Source organism: Acanthopagrus latus, chromosome 23 (genome assembly GCF_904848185.1).
Source record: "Acanthopagrus latus isolate v.2019 chromosome 23, fAcaLat1.1, whole genome shotgun sequence".
In the NCBI taxonomy this organism is placed as follows: Eukaryota; Metazoa; Chordata; class Actinopteri; order Spariformes; family Sparidae; genus Acanthopagrus; species Acanthopagrus latus.
This window is the reverse complement of record NC_051061.1, coordinates 5,193,337-5,213,465: the sequence shown is the minus strand read 5'-3', so window position 1 is coordinate 5,213,465 and position 20,129 is coordinate 5,193,337. Positions and strand designations below refer to the sequence as shown.

Below are 20,129 nucleotides of genomic sequence, written 5' to 3'. Positions count from 1 at the left end.
ATTAAAATTTACCATTTTATTCTTTACTGATTTTGATATTTTATGTAAATCTTTCCAAATTTGACTCAATTTTTCCATTCCTAATGTTCTGCCCGGATCAGTTTCCCAATTTCTTTGAGCCAGAATCCAATTATTTCCTGTTGGGCTATTTAACATTTTACAAAGTTTAGAAGCAATCTTATGTTTCTTTCTGACCACTGACTCAAGTATGATTTCCAGCTGTGACACTGGGGATTTTAACCACTTCACCAAGACAAGACGTCAGGTGAGATCTTATTTGCATATAAGTTAAGTAATCCCTGTCGTCAATTCTGTATGAATCAGAAAGTTTGGCAAAAGATTTTAATTTTTTGTCCCTGGAGTTTATCAAGTCACAGATAGTTCTTACACCTTTACTTTCCCAAAGTTAATTTTTAAGAGGTTTGCCGTTTAGAGTGAAACTCTCGCCAAAAAGCAACCAAGGCTTTATTGCGATTGAATATAAGTCAAACCTTTGTGTGAAAGCATAATTACGATGAAAGAGGCACTTTTAAGATTTGCCGTTGTTTCATTTTTGGGCAAGCCTGTGTTGAGCATTCTTAGAGTTTTAAAAACAGCGTACAGCGTAAAAGTGCCCCCACACCCCACTGAAAATTAGCTGCCCAAAAATGAAGCTACGGTAAATCTGCCCCTTTCGTTGTAATCATGCTTTTACACAAAGGCTTGACTCATATACATTCACAAATAACGCCTTGGTTGCTTTTTGGCGAGAGTTTCACTTTAAGGTAAACTTATAATTATTCCACAAGGGGGCATTTGGAGAGTCGTTAACTTTAAAATTGATCATATTTTGAATTTTTTCACCATAGAGCAAGAAATCGTGTTATTCCAGATAAGATTTCTGAAGAGAACTTCAGTGTCTTTGCAAAACTTTTTATCTAGGGGAAGTGGGATGGGCAGCCACAAGAAAACTCCTTGATGTCATTTAGAAGGTTTTTCAAATTAAACAGGGCTTGTGGGTTCGATTTCAAATTCATACCAAGATAATGCATTCCCTCAGGAGACCATTTAAATGGCAAAGCAATTATATGTGATTTAAGGCAGTAAACATTTAAAGGTAGCGCTTCAGATTTATCCCACTTCACCTTATAACCGGACATTTTGCTTAACATTCTTAAATCTTCTTCACTATATTTAGCTTACCATCATAAACTTGACTTCACTATATTTAGCTCACCTTTATATACTTCACTTCACTATGTACAATGTTATGCATATACAAGCCTACTCTATTTCTTACATTTTCATTATATTGTTTATTTTTACAATTATTACTGTTTATTGTAACATTACTGTCCTGCGGATGCTGTGACATAGAAATGTCCCTGTTTGCAGGACAAATAAAGGAATTCGGATTCGGATTCTGATACTTAGCTTACCATTATAAACTTGATTTCACTTTATTTAGCTTGACACTTCAAACTTGTATGCATTATATTTAGCTTACCTTTTCAAACTTTCTGGTTGTTCATTACATTTAGCTTACCTTTTCAAACTTTCTGGTTGTTCATTATATTTAGCTTACCTTTTCAACATTATTTAGTACATACAGCCAACTATTGCAGACATTTATCAATTACTTCCATTACATCCAGCTATTTCAAATGCTAATCGTTTTAGCAAGCTATTTTAACTGTTATCCATTACTATTAGCAAATTGCTTAGACTGTTTAACAAGTTCAGCTGCTCGCTGCTGTGTATCCATACAGTTACCTTCTTAGTTAAATTCAAGTATAACTGTGATCCGTCACATTTGTCTAACTATTCCAGATTTTCTGCTGTTTGCTGCCTTGTTTTCATGCACTACCTATTTCAACCATGGACTAATCAGAATCAGAATCAGATCAGAAATACTTTTTGATCCCTGAGGGGAAACTGCTTGCGTTACAGCTGCTCCCATTTAAAAGTCCAGAAATATGCAGAAAAATAATTACAATATGGCTACATGTGATGACAAGGATTCAGTTATTCATCGTACTTTACTGATGATGTTCTTCCTTAAAGCAACATTATGTGGAAAGTGGCAATTTGTGCAGTTAGGTGCCCCTCACAGTTCCTGAGTGCAACACAACAATCCTAAATACAAATGTAAGTGCTAACAACGAACACAACTCATTACCCTCTCACTGAAGTTACACAGTGCAGAAACAAGTGATGGGGCAGAGTGGCTGAGACAGAGACACCCTGTTACAAGACACTGTAGTATCAAAGTGATTATGAAGCTGTTATTTTAAGGTAAAAAAGTCACATAATGTTGCTTTTACATAAATATGTTGAATATGTTTTAATCAAATCACATTTATATTCTCTAGTGGAGTTGTGCACTTGTGTTCCATAGTATAGCTTTCCATCTACCTACACCTCACAAAAAATAGGATTCACTGTTATGTAGAATATGTATGGAAACCGTTTATGGTTTCATTTCAAGCAAACCTTAGTAACACATACGATTTCCGCATTTTTTTTTATTTTTTTTATTTTTATTTTTTTCCTTTATCAGGGGTAGATGATGGATTGTGCGAAGGAGAGGCCTTGTCATGTAATCCTTTCTTCAAATACCAAAACCCCTGCTGTGCGGAGCTGCGTACACAGTTTCTCTACACCGTGCATCAGAAACATCTCATCTCTGGAAATAGAAACACTGCAGATGCCTCCTCGCTTCCTCGCAGTGTTCTGCGCTTACTACACAGCTGGTGATTGCACTGAAAAAAAGCCCTGGTGAACTAAGAAAGCCTTAATTGGAATTCTTATTGTTCACAACGCATCAAATCGAACCCAACATCCTAACAACATCAGCCCCGGATGATGGCAGCATGATGAGAAACATTAGAGCGTCTGCGTGTCAAAACATGGCCTCCACCTCTGATTAAAGGGGCAGAGAGTGTCTGCGCATTGTTCTCCCATCACTGTCAGCCTCCAATTTACTGATACAGCATGACAAGTGTGTCTTCCCTCCCGCTCAGACAGCTGTCACTCAGCCTCACCCTTCCCCAACTATTAGCTTTGAGGGAGAAATTCAAACAGTGTTAGATTTAAATAAGTATCAGGACAATTTATTCTAACACTGTCAGAATTTATTAAGCAGGCCACATTTAAAATAAATGCCTTTCGGGCTCGGGAGGATTTATAAGTCCTCCCAGAGATTCAGCTTCGCAGCAATTGAACTGACAGCAACGACTGCAGCATCTGACTCCAGCGAACAGGCCGGCCCCATAAATCAGGTCCCATGAATATTGTTTAGATTAACCAACAATATCCAGGTTATTATCACAACGTGCCACTTTCTAATCTCTTTAGAAGTGACAGATACTGGGACTTAACGCATAAATCATGCTGGAGCTGTTTCTCGGTGGAGCAGCGGTGTGTGTGCCCTCTGCAGGTGGAAACCAACACAAGCCGTGTGTCATGTTGATAGAGACACACTGTGCCTGACATTTTTCCGTGAAAAGGGCAGACAATGAGGCACAGTCTGTGTGTGTGTGTGTGTGTGTGTGTGTGTGTGTGTGTGTGTGTGTGTGTGTGTGTGTGTGTGTGTGTGTGTGTCCGCTGCAGCTATTTCTGTCCTGAGCTGGTGCTACTTGATGATGTGAGCTAATAGCGTGTCCTCTGTGAAAGTCATCATCACAGCAGATGACAGGACAGAGGCTGGACAGAGAGGGTTACCGAAGAGTGTCATCTGCTCACACACACACACACACACACACACACACACACACACACACACACACACACACACACATTTTTGAGCTAATGACTGTGGGTCTGCGAGGGCTTCAGTGATAGGATGAGGTGTGACATAAATGAGATGAGGTTATCTTTTTAATTTGTCTCAGCATCATCCAGACTTTTTTTTTTTCGGCGCCTACGTCCAAAAACAAACCGTTACGTAAGCCCAGATGAGATGAGGTTTTTCGTCTTCCTTTCTTCCTGAAAGACCAAAATCTAACCTTCAAAGTCCAACAGACTCAGTGTCTCAGTTTAGTCTCTTTCTCTCCCTTTCACACGCTCATTTACTCTCTCTCTCTCTCTCTCTCTCACACACACACACACACACAATTACACACACGTACACTCTGTATTTCTGAGTGGTGACTAATGGAGCCTGTGTGTGTCTGCGTCTGGTTTTATTCACATCCTCATTCTGCAGATTACCCCTCGCGTCAAAGAGATGCTCATGGACAACCAAAGCGACAACACAGTAGATATTAAGTGTACAGCACGATATGGAAAAATACAAAACAAGAGCTTTTAGGGACCGTGTGAAAATGATTTGGGTGGAGGAAGTTAGTTGGGCCTGCCAGACCCTGAACAGCAGCATTACAGTCATTTCCTCCTTCCCTTGATTTATAAGACCTTAACCTCAGTGATGGCTCTAGATCGACAGAGTACACCTGACTGCAAATTTCAAGTCGTTCGATAGATGTCAGCACTGTGAAACCCGCGCTGTGTTGATCCACTGGGAAAAGTGGTCTTAGGTAGGGTCCATTTGGAGATGGGGGGCCAAGCGTACTCAGGCCCAGGACCACACAAGCATCCCTAATGTGAACAACGCCCTTAGAAACAGAATCTGCAGTGCACTCACCACCAGCATCTAAAATACCGTTATATACAGTGATTTATAATATGGGTCACACACTGCACTATTAATCATTTAATCGGCATCAGCATTTGTGTATTACAAGGCACACACCTTTACATCTCTATTTCCATCAGTTCTTCGAGTTCTGTGTGTGTGTGTGTGTGTGTGTGTGTGTGTGTGTGTGTGTGTGTGTGTGTGTGTGTGTGTGTGTGTGTCTGTGTGTTCATGTGCTTATATTAGTGTTATTCATTTTCTAGTACTTTATATTGTAGTCCTATACATAATGTATTATTACTTACTATTGTGTAATTATCTTTCTAGGTTTGAATTTTGTTTATATCTAGCCTGATGTTTTTATATATATATATTCTGGAAGGGGAAACTGTAAGGTATGCACTTCTGATTCTGAAACAGAACAGAAAGCATGATGACTTTAAGATGGTGTGAGCCAACATGAAAAGTGATACTTAATAACCTTAAACTTCGTAAGTTAATGAACTAACAACTATATTCTTCCTTTGTTTGTTTGCATTGTTTTATAACTTCATAAAAATATTGAGATAAAATACGAGACGCTCATCCAATTCAGAACCTGCAGCCGGAACAGAAGACAAAGAGCCATCCGTCCTTTTCTGAAGACTTCCTTCGAGATCATTTGCACACGGTCCCTTGCTGAGATTAAATACATACTGTACTGTAATCCTAGAAGCTGTGCAGATGGGCAGGTTTGCTGTTTAAAAAAAATGAATAATGAATGCACTCTGCCTGTGTCGGGGATGAAGACGGTAGACAGCTGGTTAAATACAGTACGCCAGCTCTCCACATTTACATAAAGATCGCACAGTGCCCAAAGTGAATGTTTAATGTAAGAGAAATTACATAAACAGTTCCGCTCCAACTGCAGGCCAAAGCTTGACTGAGTCCTTCATTCAAAAACCAGGTTACATCTGCAGTATGTAGACAGACAGTGACACATCAACCTGTGGTGACGTGGTGTAACATATACCCCCACACACTGCTTCATTTGGCCCTTTACCAGCCCTGATCACAACAATGGATGTCTTAAAGACTGGTACTAATTTGCGGTTCATGATCCCAGCTGTTGTTCCGGTGTTAGTCCACTAGATGGCGATGTGGCTCTGCCAAAACTCCTCCTAACCACACAGACTGGACCCTGCTGTGCGGTGTGAGAGCGGATCTAGATCTTCTCCCAGGGCCGCTGCTCTGTTTTAGTATTAATGCACCGACATGGACTACAGTGCGACCATACATCAGTATCTGTCCGGATAACAACTCTCTGTTCACTATAGCTTCAGTCTGTCACAGATGTGCTGTCACAACCGGACTGATGGGCCCCTCTGTGATGACCTGCTTCATGTGGCAGCACTGTGACGGGGACAGATGATTCACTGGACCATTTTGTCGTGTTTAATTGAAAAAGAAACTATTGCTGCCTTCGTGAGAGACCTTTAAAACGAACCATTTACCTCATCGCTTCATCGCATCGGCTTCCCACACGTGTGATTTCGCTTTTGGAGCCTACATGTTGAGAATGTGGAGCATCTCACATTTAAAAAAAAAAGGCTCAAATGTTGTTGAAAACTTTCCTCAAACTAGGCCTCGTGAAAATAACAAACAATTTAAAAAACAAAAAACAAAACAAAACCAAACGCATCCGAACCAGCCCTCTATCAGCCGCCCAAAACTAGTGATGCAACTTGTGATCCAACTTCTGTAAGAACCTCAGATGGCCGCGGCAAGGTGGGAGGAATATTCATGGTTCTCGAGAAGATAACAGAAGACCAAGGGAGAGGGAGGGAAGGAGAGAATGAGTGAGGGAGAGCCAGGCCTGTGTGTGTGTGTGCGTGTCTGTGGGAGGGGAAGGGGGCTCGTGGAGAGGAAAAATCAAACCCACCCAGAGCTCTTCATACGTCACCGTTCGCATCACAGATGTTCCCACAGACACTCAGTGTGGGTTGTTGGCCGAGGCGTGTGGAGAGCCAGTATGGCTTCAATTGGCTTGTTTTTTGGACTCCGTGCGCGCATTATAATATGTAGGCCCGCTGCGTGCGTAAACGGAGCCTCTAACACTGCAGTGGCATTTACAAGAACCGCGTCTGATTAGCTGTTATAGGTCGCGACTTTTCATGACTGATTTTTTTTCTTTTTTCTTTTTGCGGAACACGAAACAGCCGGTTACATCGCGATTCTTATCATAAAAGTGTCGAAAACAGGCACCGAGCTCGAAAGAAACAAAACAAATGTACATCCCCTGAAATGTAGGTTTCTTGTTAAAAAGTCAAAGGAAAGGGGAACTCGTGTGGGCGCGCGCCTGGTTCTGTTTCCACGGTCCATGGCGCACAAAAATACGGGGAGTTGCTGTTGTTGATGGAAATTGGGCCGTTCAAAGGTGATGAACAGAGGGTAGAACCTCTCCAAAACAGCGTGAGGTGAGAGCGCGCACGCAACCGCAGCCCTCTCCTATAGGCTCTTTTGAAGTGGTTTTCGTGAGTACAGGGAGGTGTGGTGTTTTTATTCTTTCTTCTGTTTTCAGTCCAGACCGGTTCTGTTGTTTACGCGTACGTCATAGGCTGCTGTTACAGGACAGAAACCCCCCTCTGGTTTTCCTGAGACCATCCTGTGAACTAATCCTCTCTCTGCCAAAGGCCACAGAGACTTTGGGGGGGGGGGGCGTTTCATTTTTTTGATTTTTTGTTTGTTTTCTTGGCTTCACTGATTTTCCTCTTTAAGCCCCGAGTGCTCCCCTAAGTCATCTTGGTGAGCAATTAGTCCGCCTCATATTATCATTATAATGAGTGTTTGGTGCATCTGGGGCCCATGAAAACGTTTACTGACCCCTGGATAATAGCCTAATGACTCACCCACATCTACTTTACGCGGGACTTTCCCCCTTATAGCCAGTCCTTTGAGCCCCTCATGCCGCACATACTTGGCCTCTGATGCGTCCCGACAGACTGTTGTCCTTGGCAGGGCGCGTATCTCCATCCATCCACACAGATGCTCCTTCCCGCGCGCTCCGGGCGCCCACTCTCACCCACCGCTGTGCCAAGCGGCGTGGCATCTTGAGACGCCCCCGACATTCCCGGTGCCGCTGTCACTTCCCCTCGTGTACAGCGTTTCAATTACACTGACACCTCAAACATGCCTTCACGCATGAGCGGAGGCGGATTTGGGGAAAGAATGTGGATTCTTTCATAATTAAAGGTTTCACGATGGATACAGTGTTTTAAAGTGATCACACACGCTTAATTACTGAGGGCTCATTTACTTCCTGGTTCCTGACTTTTTAACTACCCGATAACAAGCTTGGACTTTGCGCCGGCCGTGTGTGGCAGATTAATGTGAAGTTGCTCAATAAGAAAAAAGGAAATTCCGCCACCCTCATGAAGCTCGCTGGCCTTATCGATACAACAGGGGGAGGGATCGAGATGAAGCCAGCTCGCTACCTGGGCGGGGGTTCCCAGAAATCCTCCCATATGACGAAGTAGTCACCAACATGCCCGTATATGGACAAGCCCCGTGCGTAATAAGGAAAGGCCTACGTGCGCGGGCCACGCTCCGTGCGTAAAAACACTGAAAACAGAATAATGCTTGTGTAAGGCTTCCTCAGCGGGAGCCATGGTAACTGTCATGGTGATATTACAGCTGGAAAGAAACCTGTTTATCTCCCCCACTAATTTCCAGCTGTTTATATGTGTGCCATGTTTTTGACTAATAACTGTATAATGTGATAAATATGTAATATATATATGTTGTGTGTAACCCATATATATATATATATATATATATATATATATATATATATATATATATATATATATATATATATATATATATATATATATATATATATATATATATATATATATTATAGATAAGTGATGAATATAAACAGACACTCAAGTCAACCATTTCCGTTTCGTTTGAAGACACTTTACTTAAATACACATCACAAATAAAAAAAGACATGTAAACATTGGACATCATTAGTTTGTCCGGATCAACCGGGCAGACGGAATAATTTACACACTGAATAAATGCAGCATTGCATGACAATATCAGTTGCAAAAAAAAAAAAAAAAAAGTACAAAGTATACAATAATCATTCCCATTTTCTACCATTAGTAAACCCGACCTCTGGGCCTGTGCCCGCCGTGTTGCTCAGTGTCTGCTCAGTCTGGATGCTGCCCTGGTGCAAAGGGTTGAATGGTCTTTTGAGCGATGTCCAGCATCCGGAAGTACCATTTCAATCAGTCCTTAAAACCCTAATTAGCCTAAAGAGATGTCTACACATAGCCCCGACCCCGTGTGTCTGTCAGTGCTGACGGCACACACATGAGCCGGTGTCCCAGTGCTGCGCATGCAGACTCCAGTGTTATTACTTTTCAGTCTGTTAGTAGTCTCTGGTGTTTTAAAATGCCTCCATCTTGCTTGTAAGCATCAGCTGACAGCCGCTGCTCACATGTGTCAGGACCTTCTGTTTGAGCTGAGCCACCTGGTCCCGGAGCACGGACGCCGTGTTGGACAGCCCCTGGTTGTCGTTCTTCAGACATTTCACCTTCTCCTCCAGCCGGGCGATGCGCTCCAGCTTGCGCCTCCGGCACTTGGTGGCCGCTAGCCGGTTCCTCAGCCTCTTGCGCTCCGCCTTGATCCTCTCCTGAGTCTCCAAGTCGATCGGGGACATCGGAGGCGAGCCGTCGCTGCTGAGGAGGTCCGGCACGGTCTGGGGCTCCTCTTTCAGGGCGACCAGCCGCTGCGGATGGAGCCCTGCGCCGGGCAGAGCGTGCTGGAACGGGTGCGTGCCGTGCGTCGAGGTCTGCGGGTGGCTCTGCTGGTGCGGCGGCAAGTAGCTGATGGTGGCTGTGGGGTAGCTGGATGCGGAAGAGAGGCTCGTGTTCGGGCAGTAGGCGTTCAGTGTTGTGTATATGGGAGGCTCGGGCTGCAAGGTGGAGCCGAAGACGCTAGAGGCCGCCGCGGAACACGTCGTAACTCCGCCGGCACCGATGGACACGTTAGGGGGGGGCATCTGGTTCATCTTGTGTAGCTCGTCCAGGGCTTTCACGAAGCCCTCCGCGAAGCCCTCCTGCTCATCGGTGATGCCCCGGTTGTAGAAGTACTGGCCCGGGGTGGGAGTGGTGATCACCCCGTTACTGTTTTGGATGATGAGCCTCTCGAGCTCAGGGGACGCGAGCTTCAGGGACCCCACGTCTTGCTGCTGCCCCCCCTGGTAGAGGTCTGTCTCGGCTCTCAGCTGTGATTTCAGGTTGCGATATGGCTCTGTCAAGTTCAAATTCATATTCTGCTTTAGCAGTTTGTAGTCGTGCATGGCAGCATCTGAGTGGCCGTAAGCCGACAGAAAAGAGTCGTCATGATAAAAAGGCTGTTCCATCTTTGTAGACATAAAGTCGTAGGAAAAGTAAGCTTACCGGCTGCTTATAGAAACACAGTCAACAAAAGTGAGTTAACAGCAGAGAGCATGCGCTCGTCCTCTCTCTCAACAGTGTCCCAAAATCAAGAGGGAATTCAAAGTCACTCCGAAAAGAGAACGAGTGAAAGTCCAATGTCCAACAAAAGTGTGCAGCTCAGTGTCAGCGGCTAAAAGTCTCGTCCAGTGTCCTCCTGCTGCTGTCTTCAGTCCTGTGAGCCGAAACTTATTCTCTGGACTCCTGTCAGCTGCTGCTCGCGGTGCTTGTTGAGGTGTGTGCAGTCCGTCCGGCGCGTACCTTTATATATAGGCATAAGCCGAGCTCTGGGCCACGCCCAGCGGAGCGCGACGTCACGTGACGCTAATGCCGGGAAGAGGCGACTGTAAACAAGCCTGTAGGCAAGAGAGCGCACCGAGGAGGGATCGCAGCGGAGCCCGCTGTCAGAAATAGACGAGCCCGCTTCGCTTCTTGCACCTTTTCAGCGCCTTTGTGTGTTGAATAAGAGCTGGTTGTGTAAGCGGAGAGGTGAGGCTAACCGCGGTGGACCAAGTCAGAGCGTTTAATTCATTCACCCGTGTTGTTAGGGCGTGAAAAAAACGCGCAGTCATTTGTCTGAGTTCATGTGGTGTAACAAGTGTGGCATCAAATACGGATCAGATCACTCTATAGCTCACGTTAGGTCCATTACATAGGAGACGTTGCCTATTTGTTTACTGTTGCTGTGTTTTATTATGATCCATCCTGTGGAGGAAGTCCTCAGGCCTTATTTGGGCATGATGACGTAGCGGTTCCTCTCCGGGAGAACCGGGAAGCCACGCCCACCCGGGCCTCATTCCAGGAGCAGTCCAGCTCCAGTATAAAGCCCATCCATGAGCAGGTTTGTTAGGGACTTTCTGTCCCAGCAGGGAGGAGAAGTTAGCATTCATCTGTAATTACTGACCAGGACAGACGGACTAGTACACATCCTATACAGTCCAACTAAACGTCTTACTGATATTTACATCAAGACATACTTCAGTGACACACACCACGGAAGCAGAACACTGAGGAGTCACAGAGCAAACACTCCCTCCTCCAGGATCCTGACAGGTTTATGAGGTATAACTTATGTTTGGCACGCTGCCTGAAATAGCCATGCTCTGATCATGAGTGGGAAATACAAGGAACCCAGAAAATAATCTCAAACAGGAAAATTCATCTTCAGTAACTAACCTGTTTGATATATAAATCTTTATCTTTCTTTTGTTTTGGCTCTACAGGTAAAGGACTTGTGGTTTGCTCTGTCTGAGAGCTCAGTGCGCAGAGAAAAGAAATGTGATTCCTCAGTAGTGCACCTGTTACAGTTGTGGTGAAGGGAACCTTTGTCTCCTGTTTGTAATTCTTCCAACGCCCACACAAACACAAATGCCTCCGCCGATGGATCCCGCATCCGCGCACAGACAAAACGAGTCAGGTGGGATGCTTCGCTTCAGCAGGCGCTAAATCCTTCGGGCTGCACCTGAGGGACGAGTCTCTGATCGTTTTCAGTTCCAGTCGTTTATAGCAGGAAACAAATCAATGACCGATGCTGGGTTAACAGATGGAGCCGAGGCATATCAGACGACAGAATAGTAAGACCTATAAACAGGCAGAGGGTCTGTCTGGATCAGTGGCTCCTGACCTTCCCAACAGCTCTATCAGATGAGTTTAAGAACCATTTAATCAACACCATTGTGTTCTAAATATGTTCCTCTGAATGGATTATAAACTGGATGTTAATTATACAAAAGGGGACATTGTTGTGAAAATATATTCATGCATTTGAATTTTCGGTGCCACAGAAGCTGGATGTTTCAGCCATACACCTATTACCTTTAGGGAACTATTTCAGTTGCACTGGCTTTTTATCTTCTTCTGTGATGTGGATTTATTTTTACAATATTTTCTAAAATCACAAATACCCAGTCTGCTCTGATTGGTCAGCTCGCACACGCCTGAGCCAGCACCACTGTCAACAACAGAACACGTCTGCTAAATCAATTCCTCCATGCCAGACTGGCCATTAGTGATAAGTGATGTAAATGTGTGACCTGGTGACATAGTGTGATGTCACAAAGTCACCGATTTGAAGGCGGGACGACCAACGAGGCGTTTCAGGCGCAGTGTTCTCTGTGGGAGAGAGGAGCTTCTGTTGGGGTGGTCTTTGACCTCTTTAACTTTCAAGATCTTCTACACGTACAAGAACCTGTAACACACCGAAGGAAAGGCACAAATGAAAGCGCGTGATAAGTCAAAAAAATCTTAACATCTTCTCATTCCAAAAGAAATCCTTCCCCATCACCTTTAAATGCAGAAATACTGACAGCCAGACTGAAAAACCTTAACTGAAAATGAACACAGACACGTCATTTTTATCATCATTTATCAGGTCAAGTCATGAGACTTAACTTCAACGTCAAGTCCATATCTCTGAAACCCATTAAACTAGCCAAATGAAACTGGGACATCATCATATTTGAGTATTTCCTAAAACTTTTGATTATTGACCCTTTTCACATCCCCAGGATATCAGTCTGTATGTGTGTGTGAACTGTGCCAGCGAAAAATGGGCTATCAAGCTTTCAGCAGGTTTTCCCCCTGTGGCAGTGAACAGTCACAACTACCCTGTAACAACATGTACTTGTTGCAGATATTTGCTCTGGCAGACCCTGTTATCATGTTTGGGCCTAAAGGGAGTGTTAGGACAGGAGTTACTCAACGTCTCGTCCAAATGTCACAGAGAGGAGAGCTCGGCTGTTTACTATCCTTCTTCACTCGGAAAGTCTGAAATCACCACTTTTACGGCCTTCATGCCGATTCATAATAGCCCCATCTCAGGTAATTCTCTGGTATTCGGAAGGCCTATTTTAATTCTATGCCTTTTTGTCAGTATCCATGGGAATATGAACAAACAGGGGAAAACAATAGTTCCTGGCAGTGTTGTGCGTCCACTTTGCCACCTCCCTTATAAATTCTATTCTCCGTGCAGCTGCCTGCTCCTGCTGCTGCCCTGCTCTCTGCTCCGGTTTAAGTTTTATTCAGCCCTGCGGTCGGGGTTGACCGCAGTCCCAGTGACATTTTGGCAAAGCACAACAGTATAGGGTCCAGAGTGGTGAGTGTTTACGGGAACACTCGTGAGGTGGCACCGTGCCATCCTGCCAAATGTTAGTCAAAAAAAAAAAAAAACACTCATGTTACCCAAGCAGTGGGAGAGAGAAATGTGTGAATGCGGAGACAGATGCACGACGTGTTATACATTAATATGCGATATTGTTTGTGTCCTCAGTAATCTCTATTAATCACCCCAGTGATTTATTAACAGTAGCGCTGCGAATGTTTTGGGTGGATTCAGCTCCAAACAATGCCATGTGGTGATTAGTCCAACACTTCAGTTATCAGGTTCCAGCTTTTGCTAAAGAAGAAGAAAAAAAAAAAAGTGGCCGACATCTTAGTCACATCTCGATTAGTCACATGTCTTGTTTAGTCTGTTTAGATTTAGAGTTGCTCCGTGTACTCGAGTACAGAAATTCCCTCTTTTGAGTTCTGCTTTTCCTCTCTCTCTCTCTCTCTCTCTCTCTCTCTCTCTCTCTCTCTAGTCCTACTTATCACTAAAAACTGCTTCAGGATTTTTCTGTTGATTTAGGTTTTTGGGTTTTTGTTATGCATATTTTTTGGGCAAACTTTCAAAGAGTTCCAGGGCAGGACGAGCTGCTTGGCAACAGACTCGGTTTTAACAGTCGGGATCACATGGACGGGTGCCAAAAACCAGCCGAGTGTTACCTGCTGCTGTTCCTGGGTGAGTTTGGGAAAGGCAAGGCCTGAGGGTGAAAGGAAGCTGTTTACCGTAAGATTAAGCATAGTGTGTACGTGTGTGTGCGTGTGTGTGTATGAAAGAACAAGCACGTATTATCACTAAGGGTGGAGTGAAGATTTTTTTTTTTTAACCACATTGTGAACATCTGCATGAAGGGAGGAGATAAGAAAATATAAACCTGTTTCTAACTCTCCCACACCTCCACTGCTGCAGAAAAAATTTAGTTGTCTTCAGAGACAATGGGTCATGTAGAATGAACTTTTGACATTGTGTTGCTTTATTCCCAGAACGAGCAAGAGCGTGTAAGAGATTAAGGAGTATATGTCTTAAGCGAAGTCCATCTTTTCTCACCTCAGTCGCACAATATCACCAGTTCCTACACACAGGGAAATCCCCTTAATTTGCCCTATACATTCTGCCTTAACTAAGCAGGCTTTAACAATAAGGTGCTTATGGTGGAGAGTGAGCTCTCCTCACCTCCTCCTCTCAAACCATCCCATTGTGCCTCGCCACCTCTGCACAACTCTCCTTTTGTCAGCGGCCTACTTGTCTGGGCCCCTCTCGGTTGGCGTGGCGGCTCCGTCCCTGTGACTCACAGCAGCTAGGGCAGCCAGGGGCCAATCAGAGGTCAAAGCCCCGAGTTCACTCCTCACTTCAGAGTCTCTGCCCTGACCTTCAGAACTCCTCCAAACACCCACTCAGCAGAAAGGAGTTGGGGGTTAGCGCAGAGAGAGCGGGTGGGCAAGGGGAAAGAGAAAGACATGCTCAGTCAAATGAGGTTTGTTTGCAAAGTGGCCTCTTGACAGCGTGGCTGACTCCTTCATTTGGACATAATGGGGCCTCTCATTCACAGCGTTGCTGTTCTCCTTTGTGACTGTGGTCACTTTATTGCCAGGTCTATTAATAGAGGGATCCATCATGGTTTATATCATCATCATCATCATCATCATCATCATCATCATCATCCTCGTCAACATCACATGACGGCCCAATGCTGTTTTCCTCCTCTCCGTGCTGTTGTTCCCAAACAGACGATGTCCATCTATTCACACTCAGCCTGCTGATGTTACTGACAGCTTAGATGTCCTTCAACCTCCATGTGCCACTAATTTGAAGGCTAAAGTCGAGAGCTTTCTAATCAGAGATGCATGATTGATTCCCAGCCTGACCTGCATCCAAGCATCGTATGTTGCATGAAAGCACTCTGCCTTAACATTGTAAGGGGAACTGAAACTGCAAGTCTTAGTGATTTAAGACCTGTGTCCTAACTGTACCAGTACCAGTATTTCTTTGAATATATAAAATAATTGTAGAAGTAATTATGTTTGATGAGATTTGATTTTTGCTTAGATTATGAGTGTGTCTGTCCATGAGTGTGGTTTATTTTTTAGCTACACCAGCAGCAGGACACACTGATGACTATTCCCCCCTTTCGACCAAAGCGAACCAAGTGCTGGTTCTGGGCTAGTGCAACCTGCAAACCTTTTAAAAAAACAGGTTTTCTTTTCCCTGGGCATGAGGGCCACTGTAGAGTCACAGCATTTGGTCATTTTGGTATACCTCGCCAGTTTCCCAGAATTGCTAGAAATAACGATGGCAGACTTCATTGACTTTTTTACTCCTGAATTTGCATAACTGCACTGTCATCCAAACATGCCTGCCCTCGGGCCACTGTTGCTACAATTTGGCATCCATAAGTGAAAATCTTTTGTTTATTCTCCTGGGGACACGTCAAATTATGGTCACAATTATTCCGCCCCCAGCCCCTGATATAAGGGGCTCTTTATTGTAGACCAGAAAAGTGTTGGTGCTGCTCTGGAACCAGTTTTCATTTCATTAGCTGCTGGAAGAACATGCTCCAGAGTGGGCACTGGCTCTGAATCAGCACCTGAACTGCCTTGGTCAAAAGACACTCAGTGTCAGACTACTAGTCGGTCTGTTGGTCACTCAGTCCGCTGAAACCCTTCCTCACCAAATTAGCCTTGGTTCTTGAACTGGTTCAGTTCAAGATTCTTGGAACACTGGTACTATCCAATGATCGAGTGGGCGTTTCCACCAGCTTTGAGCGGATGTAATCAAGGTTGAGTCATCACTGTAGGGAGTTGCACAATGGACAATGACCCAGAGAATATGACACACCTACTTTAGTTTGCACTTAAGGTCAAAGACCTTACCTGTTATTTTTGGTTCTAGCTGGGAAACAACTTTTTGGGTTCTGAGCCAATTAAAAGTTAGGTGCATGAACCAAACACATGTTGGTGGAAAAGCCTACCTCATTGATTGCCATCAAACTTAGACATTCATGGTCCCCAGAGGATGAATCGTATTCACTTGGTGATCCCCTGACCTTTCCTCTAGCACCACAGTGAGGTTCACAGTTCTATTTTTTTAAGAGAGACATCTCACAAATAGCGGCTGAATTGCAATGAAATTTGGTGCATTCATGTCCACCTGCAGATGATCCCTTGATGTTAGCACTGTATTAGTGTTAATATTCACTGTTTGACCAAGTACCTGTAAAAGTAATTACAATCCCATCAGCCTTAGCCGTACTTTGTGTTTGGTTCTATGAAAATGTCAACATGCTAACATGCTAAACTTAAAAGTTAAGGCAGATTAGGGCACAAAAATGATTGGGGTGGATGCTGTATTTTATTTTGGTAAAAATCAATGCTTTCCCCAGCAGTATTACTGTTTTTTGGATCCTTTCCTTGATGTCCAAAAAAAGAAAACTGCTTTACCCTTCCCCCAATATCTCAAAACCCCTAAATTTATGACAAAAGCTTGTGCATTTCTTAGCCTAAGTACATTTAACAGAGCCTTTAGCATGAATGTAGACTGTTTTTCTTGGCAGATTCTTAGTATCTTTAACTTAAAAAAGGATTTTTTAAACTCAGTTTCTAATGTATGTTTGACAAATTTCTGGACTGAAATTATTAACACCGTCAATCAGGCTTAACAGCAGACATATATCAGCCACGGTGATTGACACATGCATGAAACGCTGCCAAAGCAAATTAAAAAAAGATCTCGCTGTTCTTACATGACGAGATAGTTGGAGGGAAAAACACTGCGCCTACGCCCATGCCCATGGCAGTGTACTGAGGACATGCACACACAACACAGTGAGATCCAAATGAGCTGTAGTGGAAAAGCTGTACATCTATCATTTGGAGACACATTTTACATTATATGTCTGTGTATGTGTGTGTGTGTTTTTTAAAATAGTTAATCTTTGCTGTGATGTGCCATGAAATCCATGCTGACACCAAACTACTTCTCGTTTTTTTTTCTCTTCCCCAGCTAAGTCAAATCCTTTGATCATTTTGGAGTCAAAAAAGGACAACTTGTCTCTTCTGTCCCTGGAAGACTTGTGACCTCTCTGTGTGCATCAGCCTTGTCACAACCCCTTGCTCACATCTTTATGATAAAAGCAGGGAGGGGGTAGGAAGCCTGTTGGGCAGTCACTTAGTCACACGCACAGCTCTGTCCGTGGCTGCGCTAACTGAAGGGACTCTGAGATCCCCTTTGCAAGGTCCAACATCCATCCTGCTCAGTGAACCTGAAACTGCCCGGTAGGATCTGTGAGTCAGGTAGCTGACCGGCGCTACAGGGGGCGGCCTCGGTCGCAGGCAGCGTGCCACGTTCCGCAGAGAGCGAGAGGGGAAACGTGATAGAAAAACTGTTCGTCAGTCGAAAGTGTGGGTCACTGATGTTAGCGCCAGAGGTCAACACGGTTGGCTGTGTCCCATGGCTCCATTCAACCCTGCTCTGCTCTCATCCTCCTTCTGCCTTCCTTCTTTGTCTGTTTATATGACTAGAGTGTAGGAACATGCATCATGGTAATGAATGCAGAATGTGCTCTTAATGATCTTGCCCAATTCGGGGTTATAAATTCAATCCCAGGGAGCCTGTGGCACAAGAAGACATTTAGCGGAACTGAGGGGAGGTTGAGGGTGTTGTGGCATGAGACAATTGGCTCCAGATCTTTCCTCTGTATGTGTGTGTGTGTGTGTGTGTGTGTGTGTGTGTGTGTGTGTGTGTGTGTGTGTGTGTGTGTGCGTGTGTGTCTCAAGGGATGTAGGGATTCGAGATAGCTGACATTTTATCCACACAGTGTTGAAGTGGCAAATACAAAAAAAAACCGACATGAGTCTACACTCATTTGATCCCGGCGTGTTTGCCGTCTGCCAAGCTACTTTGAGTTTTTCTTTGAGTGGGTCTTCTCAGTTATGGTTTGGCTCAGTCACACAGCAGCTCTGCTCTGTGTGTGTGTGTGTGTGTGTGTGTGTGTGTGTGTGTGTGTGTGTGTTTCTTCCCAGTTCTTTATCTGCCACATGGTCAAAACATGGCTTTGGCTCTTATTAAATCAAAATGCCTCCAGAGGATTGCAGTGTCAGCCTCTGTGGAGCTCATGATCGGGAGTTATTTCCCTCTTTGGCAGATTTAAAAGCAGCTGCTCCATCATTTCTGCTCCCATTGCAGCCCATATTTCTTTGATAACCAATAAAATGTTTATCAGGAATCTGTCTGTGTGAACAATCGCACATGCTCTGCAAGAGCTCCCCTTTTCCTCTCTGCCTGTCAGCAGTTGTTTCTTGTCTGCCTTGAGTCTCATCCTCAGTGTCTGGTCCACTTCCTGGTTTCCCCGACACGTCCAAATAAATGGAGTGGAAACTTTGCAGTGTTACACACCAGGATGTCATACTGAAGGTAAAGCCAGACCAGGGAATCCCTTCAGGGGGATATGAATGATCAGGAGGTCATGACCTGGATGGGAATGACGTCACTGTTTGACAAAGACGACGAGGTGTGGAGTTCGAGTCGATGACAGCGGAGTGAGTAAGTTACAAATCACTCATATGCCCTCAAACCTCATTAAGTAATATCAACAAACAGCAACACAATCAATTATGAAATACACATGTGCTTTTACTCGAGTGTGTCACTGCGATAGAAATCCACTAGGATTTTCACAGGTTAGGGAGAGTTCAGAGAAAAGGTGCATTGCCAGCACTTTCTGGGGGCAAACATTCACATGCATGTTTTTCTGTCAACACAAAAGACCGCAGATTTTCTGACTTTGTCTGCGTCGGCAACTCCTCTTAAGCCTCAGGGAGCCTTTGCGTGATCCTGTAACTGAGCGCCATTCCCGACGCCCGGGACCCGGCACGTCTTAAACAAGCCTGGACACGGACGCCCTCGAGTGAATCAGTGCCTGTAAAAATCATCCGACTCCCCCACATACACCCACATATTTCATCCACTCTAGCACAAACACAGACACCGCGCTCCACTCTCGCTCACAGTCACACTCTTACTCACATATGTAAATGCACTTTTGCTGGTGCACCACCTTGTGCGCAGCTTGAACTAAACAAACACACACACACACCAGTTAGCGCTCTGTGCCCCAGCTCCGCCTGCCAGCAGACATGTTTTCGTATCACACCTCAGCTGACAATTACTGTTTGCGTGTTCCGAGCTCGGACAGTGATCTCGTGCCGAATAGATGTCGGGGTTGCTTGTTAAGAGCAGTCTGCAGGTTCTGTTGGGTGGAGGCTGGCAGAGACAACCACAGGCAGCACAATTAACAGTTTGTGGTCTGTTATGTGGCATGCTAATTACCTCACTTTTAATGTAGTTTACCTTAAGTAGTACATTTAGGAAGCTCTGCTACAAATATAGACTCTCCGTGAGCAATTTAAGAGTCTCGTTTGGTCACAAATCGCTGTTTAATTGTTTGCACGGGAGAGTTGTTTACCACAGAGAAGGCATCTGGCTAAACCTAAGAAGTTTCGAGGCCGTCCTACTTCTAGAAAACATGGAAATTCGTCAAATTTGAAGGCATAGTTTGTATAGCAGGCCATTAGCCTAGATGAGCAAGAATCAAACTAACAGCAGCTAAAAGCTAAAATGGCCCATAATATCAAAAAGGGGTCATTTTTACACTTTAGGGTTTTTTTTTTATTGTTTCAACAAAGAAGATACAGCTTGTTAATTAGTGAGCTTATTGCAAGCTGTATTTTGTTAGCTTTCTCCCTCTGTTTCCAGTCATGTGGCTGAACTTAACTAACCAACTGTTAGGTGATATTTGAGAGAGGTACCTTCACATCTAACTCTCATCCTTCAAGAAAACACTGAGAATTGGTACTATTTAAAGGATAGTTTGACATTTCGTAGAAATAAACCTAAACCACTCCCATGTCTGTACTGTGAGTTTGAAGCTACA

At 44.3% G+C, this 20,129-nt stretch overlaps 1 protein-coding gene across 1 annotated transcript; it reads right to left on the bottom strand.

Annotated features, from left to right (window-relative positions):
- Positions 1-8,550: 8,550 nt before the first annotated feature.
- junbb (JunB proto-oncogene, AP-1 transcription factor subunit b) lies at positions 8,551-10,352 on the bottom strand. Its single transcript, XM_037089616.1, has one exon. It carries the CDS (start codon positions 10,038-10,040, stop codon positions 9,051-9,053), a length of 990 nt encoding a protein of 329 aa, XP_036945511.1. The 5' UTR covers positions 10,041-10,352; the 3' UTR covers positions 8,551-9,050.
- Between the last annotated feature and the right edge of the window lie 9,777 nt (positions 10,353-20,129).